Source organism: Oncorhynchus gorbuscha, unplaced genomic scaffold, assembly GCF_021184085.1.
Source record: "Oncorhynchus gorbuscha isolate QuinsamMale2020 ecotype Even-year unplaced genomic scaffold, OgorEven_v1.0 Un_scaffold_1213, whole genome shotgun sequence".
NCBI classification, from domain to species: Eukaryota; Metazoa; Chordata; class Actinopteri; order Salmoniformes; family Salmonidae; genus Oncorhynchus; species Oncorhynchus gorbuscha.
The window spans coordinates 173,932-184,874 of NW_025746058.1; the positions used below are offsets into that span (position 1 = coordinate 173,932).

General features: G+C 45.6%; 1 protein-coding gene across 1 annotated transcript; it reads right to left on the minus strand.

The window, feature by feature from the left end:
- Positions 1–6,289: 6,289 nt before the first annotated feature.
- On the minus strand, positions 6,290–10,936 carry LOC124021796 (stonustoxin subunit beta-like; the record flags this gene model as incomplete). Its single annotated transcript, XM_046336919.1, has 4 exons — positions 6,290–6,937; positions 7,984–8,030; positions 8,238–8,411; positions 10,779–10,936. Coding segments are annotated over 4 exons (924 nt in total), but the record flags the coding sequence as incomplete, so codon positions are not given.
- Between the last annotated feature and the right edge of the window lie 7 nt (positions 10,937–10,943).

Consider the following 10,943-nt stretch of genomic DNA (forward strand, 5'->3'; position numbering starts at 1 on the left):
CGAGACAGGCGTGTTGGTGGTTTGGTGAAAGGTGGGATGCAGTAATAATGAAGGGTTTGGACGAGACAGGCGTGTTGGTGGTTTGGTGAAAGGTGGGATGCAGTAATAATGAAGGGTTTGGACGAGACAGGCGTGTTGGTGGTTTGGTGAAAGGTGGGATGCAGTAATAATGAAGGGTTTGGACGAGACAGGCGTGTTGGTGGTTTGGTGAAAGGTGGGATGCAGTAATAATGAAGGGTTTGGACGAGACAGGCGTGTTGGTGGTTTGGTGAAAGGTGGGATGCAGTAATAATGAAGGGTTTGGACGAGACAGGCGTGTTGGTGGTTTGGTGAAAGGTGGGATGCAGTAATAATGAAGGGTTTGGACGAGTGTTGGTGGTTTGGTGAAAGGTGGGATGCAGTAATAATGAAGGGTTTGGAAGACAGGCGTGTTGGTGGTTTGGTGAAAGGTGGGATGCAGTAAGACAGGCGTGTTGGTGGTTTGCAAAGGTGGGATGCAGTAATAATGAAGGGTTTGGACGAGACAGGCGTGTTGGTGGTTTGGTGAAAGGTGGGATGCAGTAATAATGAAGGGTTTGGACGAGACAGGCGTGTTGGTGGTTTGGTGAAAGGTGGGATTAATAATGAAGGGTTTGGACGAGACAGGCGTGTTGGTGGTTTGGTGAAAGGTGGGATGCAGTAATAATGAAGGGTTTGGACGAGACAGGCGTGTTGGTGGTTTGGTGAAAGGTGGGATGCAGTAATAATGAAGGGTTTGGACCAGACAGGCGTGTTGGTGGTTTGGTGAAAGGTGGGATGCAGTAATAATGAAGGGTTTGGACGAGACAGGCGTGTTGGTGGTTTGGTGAAAGGTGGGATGCAGTAATAATGAAGGGTTTGACGAGACAGGCGTGGTGGTTTGGTGAAAGGTGGGATGCAGTTAATGAAGTTTGAAGACAGGTGGGAAAGGTGGGATGCAGTAATAATGAAGGGTTTGGACGAGACAGGCGTGTTGGTGGTTTGGTGAAAGGTGGGATGCAGTAATAATGAAGGGTTTGGACGAGTGTTGGTGGTTTGGTGACAGGCGTGTTGGTGGTTTGGTGAAAGGTGGGATGCAGTAATAATGAAGGGTTTGGACGAGACAGGCGTGTTGGTGGTTTGGTGAAAGGTGGGATGCAGTAATAATGAAGGGTTTGGACGAGACAGGCGTGTTGGTGGTTTGGTGAAAGGTGGGATGCAGTAATAATGAAGGGTTTGGACGAGACAGGCGTGTTGGTGGTTTGGTGAAAGGTGGGATGCAGTAATAATGAAGGGTTTGGACGAGACAGGCGTGTTGGTGGTTTGGTTTGAAAGGTGGTTTGGTGATGCAGTAATAATGAAGGGTTTGGACGAGACAGGCGTGTTGGTGGTTTGGTGAAAGGTGGGATGCAGTAATAATGAAGGGTTTGGACGAGACAGGCGTGTTGGTGGTTTGGTGAAAGGTGGGACAGGCGTGTTGGTGGTTTGGTGAAGGTGGGATGCAGTAATAATGAAGGGTTTGGACGAGACAGGCGTGTTGGTGGTTTGGTGAAAGGTGGGATGCAGTAATAATGAAGGGTTTGGACGAGACAGGCGTGTTGGTGGTTTGGTGAAAGGTGGGATGCAGTAATAATGAAGGGTTTGGACGAGACAGGCGTGTTGGTGGTTTGGTGAAAGGTGGGATGCAGTAATAATGAAGGGTTTGGACGAGACAGGCGTGTTGGTGGTTTGGTGAAAGGTGGGATGCAGTAATAATGAGGGGTTTGGACGAGACAGGCGTGTTGGTGGTTTGGTGAAAGGTGGGATGCAGTAATAATGAAGGGTTTGGACGAGACAGGCGTGTTGGTGGTTTGGTGAAAGGTGGGATGCAGTAATAATGAAGGGTTTGGACGAGACAGGCGTGTTTACAGCTAGCAGTAACCTGGAAAGTCCATCTGACTCTGTCTTGACCACAGCTAGTAGTAACCTGGAAAGTCCATCTGACTCTGTCTTGACCACAGCTAGTAGTAACCTGGAAAGTCCATCTGACTCTGTCTTGTTTACAGCTAGTAGTAACCTGGAAAGTCCATCTGACTCTGTCTTGTTTACAGCTAGTAGTAACCTGGAAAGTCAATCTGACTCTGTCTTGACCACAGCTAGTAGTAACCTGGAAAGTACATCTGACTCTGTCTTGTTTACAGCTAGTAGTAACCTGGAAAGTCCATCTGACTCTGTCTTGACCACAGCTAGTAGTAACCTGGAAAGTCCATCTGACTCTGTCTTGTTCACAGCTAGTAGTAACCTGGAAAGTCCATCTGCATCACAGGGGGTTGGCGGCACCTTAATTGGGGACGTCTTTACCACAGAAAATAACAGTTTCAACAGTTGTAAAAACAGACATCTTCCAGACAGAATAGTTCCTGTAGATTCAGACTCATCACCAATCTGTTGTTATGTCTGGTGGGTTTCATAACCACGTCTGTATAACAATTCAATAATGATGAGACAGGAATCAGTTCAACCATTTATCTGGAACGTGATCATCTCAGCACATACAAACTCCCATGATGCTCTGCAGCACAACCCCAATATACAACAAATACATAAATAAGTAAATGGACACGAAACAAACTCATAGAGGAATTGAAATGTTCAGTTCTAGAAAGTAGGACCATGGGATAGAGTCAGAAAGGTCAGTATGTTTCTTAACTGATTACAGAGGTGACATAACAAGCATAAGGTCCATTATAACACAGTGAAGTAGGGCCATGGGATAGAGTCAGAAAGGTCATTATGTTTCTTAACTGGTTACAGAGGTGACATAACAAGCATAAGGTCCATTATAACACAGTGAAGTAGGACCATGGGATAGAGTCAGAAAGGTCAGTATGTTTCTTAACTGGTTACAGAGGTGACATAACAAGCATAAGGTCCATTATAACACAGTGAAGTAGGGCTATGGGATAGAGTCAGAAAGGTCAGTATGTTTCTTAACTGGTTACAGAGGTGACATAACAAGCATAAGGTCCATTATAACACAGTGAAGTAGGGCCATGGGACAGGGTCAGAAAGGTCAGTATGTTTGATACCTGGTTACAGAGGTGACATAACAAGCATGAGGTCCATTATAACACAGTGAAGTAGGGCCATGGGACAGGGTCAGAAAGGTCAGTATGTTTCTTAACTGGTTACAGAGGTGACATAACAAGCATACGGTCCATTATAACACAGTGAAGTAGGGCCATGGGACAGGGTCAGAAAGGTCAGTATGTTTGATACCTGGTTACAGAGGTGACATAACAAGCATAAGGTTCATTATAACACATGGACATTGAGACAGTGTGAGGAGGTCAGGGGTCAAACACTAGATCAGGACATGTAGAAATGGCAGGGCTGGAAATAGACACAGACACATTCTGATCATGGCTCAGTCCTGACCTGAGACACCCAAACAGAAGATGCCATAGCAAAGTCCTGACCTGAGACACCCAATTAGAAGATGGCATAACAAAGTCCTGACCTGAGACACCCAATCAGAAGATGGCATAACAAAGTCCTGATCTGAGACACCCAATCAGAAGATGCCATAACAAAGTCCTGATCTGAGACACACAAACAGAAGATGCCATAGCAAAGTCCTGTCCAGTAGGTTATGGAATTTCCTTTCATCAAAATCCAGAACATTGACATGAGGCATCTGTCAATATAAAGTGACTTTATATCTTTAGTGAAAGTATGGAATTACTTAGTGTTACTAACATCATAAACATAAAACATTTTAAACTGCTCATTTTGTATTATACTGATCTAAAAATCTAAACGCAACAGGCAACAATTTCAAAGATTTTACTGAGTTACATTCAATTGAAAATAAATTCATTAGGCCTTAATCTACGAATTTAACATGACTGGGAATACAGACATGCATCTATTGGTCACAGATACCTTAGTAAAAAAGTAGTATTGTGGATTAGAAAACCAGTCAGTATCTGGTGTGATCATCATTTGCCTCATGCATTGCGACACACCTCCTTCACATAGAGTTGATCAGGCTGTAGATTGTGGCCTGAGGAACGCTGTCCCACTCCTCTTCAATGGCTGTGCAAAGTTGCTGGATATTGTCAGGACCTGGAACACGCTGTCGTACACGTCTGTCCAGAGCATCCCAAACATGCTCAACGGCTGACATATCTGGTGAGTTCTCAGGCCATGGAAAATATATAACATTTTTTCAGCTTCCAGGAATTGTGTATAGATCCTTGCGACATCGATCGGGCCGTGCATTATCATGCTGACACATGAGGTGATGGAGGCGGAGGAATGATACGATAATGGGTTCTCATCATCTGTGCATATAAATTGCGATTGATAAAATGCACTTGTGTTCATTGTCCATGGTTTATGATTCCCCATACCATAACCCCACCACCACCATGGGCCACTCTGTTCACAACGTTGACATCAGCAAACACCATACCATAACCCCACCACCACCATGGGCCACTCTGTTCACAACGTTTACATCAGCAAACACCATACCATAACCCCTCCACCACCATGGGCCACTCTGTTCACAACGTTTACATCTGCAAACACCATACCATCACCCCTCCACCACCATGGGCCACTCTGTTCACAACGTTTACATCAGCAAACACCATACCATAACCCCTCCGTCACCATGGGGACCTCTGTTCACAACGTTGACATCAGCAAACACCATACCATAACCCCTCCGTCACCATGGGGCCCTCTGTTCACAACGTTTACATCAGTAAACACCATACCATAACCCCTCCGTCACCATGGGGACCTCTGTTCACAACGTTGACATCAGCAAACACCATACCATAACCCCTCCGTCACCATGGGGACCTCTGTTCACAACGTTTACATCAGTAAACACCATACCATAACCCCTCCGTCACCATGGGGACCTCTGTTCACAACGTTTACATCAGTAAACACCATACCATAACCCCTCCACCACCATGGGCCACTCTGTTCACAACGTTGACATCAGTAAACACCATACCATAACCCCTCCGTCACCATGGGGACCTCTGTTCACAACGTTTACATCAGTAAACACCATACCATAACCCCTCCACCACCATGGGCCACTCTGTTCACAACGTTGACATCAGCAAACACCATACCATAACCCCACCGTCACCATGGGGACCTCTGTTCACAACGTTGACATCAGCAAACACCATACCATAACCCCACCGTCACCATGGGGACCTCTGTTCACAACGTTTACATCAGCAAACACCATACCATAACCCCTCCGTCACCATTGGCCACTCTGTTCACAACGTTGACATCAGCAAACACCATACCATAACCCCACCGTCACCATGGGGACCTCTGTTCACAACGTTGACATCAGCAAACACCATACCATAACCCCTCCGTCACCATGGGGACCTCTGTTCACAACGTTGACATCAGCAAACACCATACCATAACCCCACCGCTACCATGGGCCACTCTGTTCACAACGTTTACATCAGCAAACACCATACCATAACCCCTCCACCACCATGGGACACTCTGTTCACATCGTTGACATCAGTAAACACCAGACCATAACCCCTCCACCACCATGGGCCACTCTGGTCACAACGTTGACATCAGCAAACACCATACCATAACCCCTCCATCACCATGGGGACCTCTGTTCACAACGTTGACATCAGCAAACATGACACCAGCTTCTTCATATGCCACAGTGGTCAGGTGGATGGATTAACTTGGCAAATGAGAAATGCTCACTAACAGGGATGTAAAACATATCAGCTTTTTGTGTGTATGGAACATTTCTGGGATCTTTTATTTCAGCGGAATGAAACATGGGACCAACACTTTACATGTTGACTTTATATTTTTGTTCAGTGTATTTACAGGAATAAACTGGCCCAAACTGGTGTGTGTATTCAGTGTATGTGTGTGTGTACAAGGTGTGTGTGTGTCCTGTGTGGGTGTCCAGTGTCTGTTTGTGTGTGTGTGTGTGTGTGTCCAGTGTGTGTGTCCGTCCAGTGTGTGTGTGTCGGGTGTGTGTCCAGTTTATGTCCAGTGTGTGTGTCCAGTGTGTGTGTGTGTGTGTGTGTGTGTGTGTGTGTGTGTGTGTGTGTGTGTGTGTGTGTGTGTGTGTGTGTGTGTGTGTGTGTGTGTGTGTGTGTGTGTGTGTGTGTGTGTGTGTGTGTGCTTCTTGTGTGTGTGTGTGTGTGTGTGTGGGTGTCCTGTGTGTGTGTGTGTCCAGTGTGTTTTCGTGTGTGTGTCCAGTTTGTGTCTGTGTGTGTCCAGTGTGTGTCCAGTATGGGTGTCTGTGTGTGTGTCCAGTGTGTGTGTTTCCAGTGTGTGTGACACAGTTATATATTTATCTATTTATATTCTTATTTGATATTTTATTAAAATATTGTGTTGTGTTTGATTAGGGACACTGAAGAGTCATCATAAACCCAAAACCCTGGATAGAGGGGCTCAGTGAATGTGGTGTAGAATGTGTTCAGGTGGGTCAGTGTGTCAGAGGAGACTCTGTAGAAGGACAGAGTGCCGGCTGGCCAGTCCAGATACACTCCTACTCTGTGGGAGCTGGAGGAAGGGACGTCTATGAGAGTGGTATTATAATTGTGCCTGGCAGTGTAACTGTTGTCAGAGCAGAACAGACTCCAGGACTTGTCATTCCATCCAAGTCCACAGTCCTTACCCCCTCCTCTCCTGTTGATTCCTTTATATGTCACTCCTATAACCGGCCATCCCCCACTCCACTCTACCTCCCAGTAACAGCGCCCAGTCAGACGCTCTCTACACAGCACCTGTCTACAGTCCTCAAATCTCTCTGGGTGATCAGGATACGGCTGCCTCTTTCTCCCACATGTCACCTTTCTGTTCTCCTCAGACAGAGAGAGGAGTCTGTGTGCTGTGTTTGGGTCCAGTGTGAGATCACAGACATCTGATGGATGAAACCAGACACAATATTAGAAATCATCATCATTCACATTAGAATGTTTTTTATTTATTTATTTACCCCCTCTTTCTCTCCAATTTCGTGGTATAAATTGTTTAGTAGCTACTATCTTGTCTCATCGCTACAACTCCCGTACGGCTCGGGAGAGACGAAGGTTGAATGTCATGCGTCCTCTGATACACAGCCCAACCAGCCGTACTGCTTCTTAACACAGCGCGCATCCAACCCGGAAGCCAGCCGCACCAATGTGTCGGAGGAAACACCGTGCACCTGGCAACCTTGGTTAGCGCGCACTGCGCCCAGTCGCTAGTGCGCGATAAGACAAGGATATCCCTACCGGCCAAACCCTCCCTAACCCGGACGACGCTAGGCCAATTGTGCGTCGTCCCACTGACCTCCCGGTCGCGGCCGGTTACAGGCAGAGCCTGGGCGCGAACCCAGAGTCTCTGATGGCACAGTGGTTAAGGGCTGTACTGCAGCGCCAGCTGTGCCACCTGGGAAGCCACATTAGAATGTTAACTCACCTTTCACAAATTAATTTAATGTAGATGTTTCTAGGTATCAAAAGGAGATGTTAAGGTAACTTGAGACTTTTGATTGATCAACTGTTATACTGTATGGTAATATAAAACACACTTATTCCCATTAATTACACACACACACACACACACACACACACACACACACACACACACACACACACACACACACACACACACACACACACACACACACACACACACACACACACACACACACACACACACACACACACACACACACACACACACACACACCCCCCATGATGCATGCATGAACACTCACACATTTCTGATGTAACACAAACATGCCACACACCTACACAGACATTGTCAAAGCAACTCTTTATAAACTTTGGTGTCCCTGATTTCTGATTCTGTAGAACTACAGCTGATATTTAATATGTCCAAGTAATTCATGATGGTGGTCTTTGACTTAACTTGAATTAAGACTTATTCTTAGTCATATTCTTCACAGTAGTCAACACTCACATTTTCTAAGCCCAGGTTTCATTGTGTACTCTCCACCATGTTCCACACTGTAGCGGTAAGCAGAAGAACAGACAGTCATTGAGGGATACACGTGAACTCACTCACTCACTCACTCACTCACTCACTCACCACCACTCACTCACCCACTCACTCACTCACACACTTTGTCCACGTGGTGGTAAGAATGTTTGCCTTAACTAGCCTGATTACTCAAACATGTCTGATATGAACATTGACATAAACCCTCAACATACTTGAGTTTCTCCAGTCTGTAGTTTGGATCCTCCAGTCCAGCAGAGAGCAGTCTGACTCCTGAGTCTCCTGGGTGATTGTAGCTCAGGTCCAGCTCTCTCAGGTGTGAGGGGTTTGACCTCAGAGCTGAGACCAGAGAAGCACAGCCTTCCTCTGTGACTAGACAGCCTGACAGCCTGCAAAGAGTCAAATCATATCATATTACTAATCCCCCTATTTGAAGAAGTGATGTTTTCTGACCAATTCACTTTTCATGTATTAAAGTTGTAAAACGTTTAGTATTTAAACTCGTTGGTTGATTTTGCATTTTGGTTGTGTTTTGGTTGTGTTTTGGGGTTGTGTTTGGGGTTGTGTTTTGGGGTTGTGTTTGGGGTTGTGTTTGGGGTTGTGTTTGGGGTTGTGTTTTGGGGTTGTGTTTGGGTTGTGTTTGGGGTTGTGTTTTGGGGTTGTGTTTGGGGTTGTGTTTGGGGTTGTGTTTGGGGTTGTGTTTGGGGTTGTGTTTGGGGTTGTGTTTGGGTTGTGTTTGGGGTTGTGTTTGGGGTTGTGTTTGGGGTTGTGTTTTGCCCAATAGTAACTAAATGGTGGATGGTGACTGGATTAATCTTCTGTCTAAGTGAGTAGATAACATGTTTCTAAACACTACTAAATGAATCATGATGATTCCCTGATTAAGAAAAATCATGAATCAGTCATGAGAAATGATGAATAAGAAAGTTAGAGGCTACAACAAAACATGCTAACCTCTCACCATTACCATATGGGGTGGCAGGGTAGCCTAGTGGTTAGAGTGTAGAGGTGGCAGGGTAGCCTAGTGGTTAGAGTGTAGAGGTGGCAGGGTAGCCTAGTGGTTAGAGTGTAGAGGTGGCAGGGTAGCCTAGTGGTTAGAGTGTAGAGGTGGCAGGGTAGCCTAGTGGTTAGAGTGTAGAGGTGGCAGGGTAGCCTAGTGGTTAGAGTGTAGAGGTGGCAGGGTAGCCTAGTGGTTAGAGTGTAGAGGTGGCAGGGTAGCCTAGTGGTTAGAGTGTAGAGGTGGCAGGGTAGCCTAGTGGTTAGAGCGTTGGACTACTAACCAAAAGGTGGCAAATTCAAATCCCCCGAGCTGACAAGGTACAAATCTGTCGTTCTGCCCCTGAACAGGCAATTAAGAACCAACTCTTATTTACAACGACGGCCTACCAAAAGGCAAAAGGCCTCCTGCTGGGATTAAATTATTATAATTTTTTAAATTAAAAACAATATATATATATGTATATAAGACAAACATACATCAGGAAAAGAGAGACACCACAACACTGGGGCTGAGCAATAAGCAGTTTCAAATGGATATGTTTTTTAGCCAAAAACGAAAATACTGCCCCCTACACGCAAAAGGTTAACAAGACAAGTCAGTTATTAAGAACAAATTCTTATTTACAATGACGGCCTACTAAAAGGCAAAAGGACTCCTGCGGGGACGGGGGCTGGGATTAAAAATAAATATAAATATAGGACCAAACACACATCATGACAAGAGAGACACCGCAACACTACATAAAGAGAGACCTAAGACAACAATATAGCAAGGCAGCAACACATGACAACACAGCATGGTAGCAACACAACATGACAACAACATGGTAGCAACACAACATGACAACAACATAGTAGCAGCACACCATGGCAGCAGCACAACATGGCAGCAGCACAACATGGTAGCAGCACAACATGGCAGCAGCACAACATGGTAGCAGCACAACATGGTAGCAGCACAAAACATGGTAGAAACGTTATTGGTCTAGATGTAACTTTAGCCTGCAGCTTTGATATGTGCTGAGAGGACAGTTTACTGTCTAGCCATACTCCCAAGTACTTGTATGATGTGGCTACCTCAAGCTCTAAACCATCAGAGGTAGTAATTACACCTGTGGGGTGAGGGGCATTATTCTTACCAAACCACATGAGGTGTTCAGGAGGTGTTCAGAACAACGTTATGGACAGAGAAAGCTTGTTAAACACTCAGGAAGCTTTGTTGTAGAGCGTTTCACACAAAATCTGGTGAGGGGCCAGCTGAGTATAAGACTGTATATAGAGCATATACATGGATGAGAGAGATTCCTACTGCCTGAGCTATGTTGTTGATGTAAATTGAGAAGAGCGTGGGGTCTAGGATCAAGCCTCTTTCTGACTTTATACACTGCACTCTGAGAGATGTAGTTAGCAAACCAGGCCAAAGACCCCTCAGAGGCACCAATACTCCTTAGCCGGCCCCCAAGAATGGAATGGTCTACCGTATCAAAAGCTTTGGCCAAGACAATAAAAATAGCATCACAACATTGTTATTAATCAGGGCCATTGGTGACATCGTTGAGGACCTTTAAGGAAGGTTGGAGTAACAAATCATTAACCTGAGTAGAAACTAGATTGCATTCCAGAGAGAATACCAGTAAGTTGATTACTGACAAGTTTTTCCAACAGTTTTGAAGAACAGGGCAAAATAGAAATAGGCCTATAACAGTTAGGATCAGCTTGATCTCCCCCTCTTGTTGACCAACTACAGGAATACTGACCTCAGAGTCTCCAGTTTACAGTAGGGATTTCCCAGTCCAGCAGAGAGCAGCTCCACTCCTGAATCCTTCAGGTCATTGTTACTCAGATCCAGCTCTCTCAGGTGTGAGGAGTTTGACTTCAGAGCTGAGACCAGAGAACCACAGCCTTCCTCTGTGACTAGACAG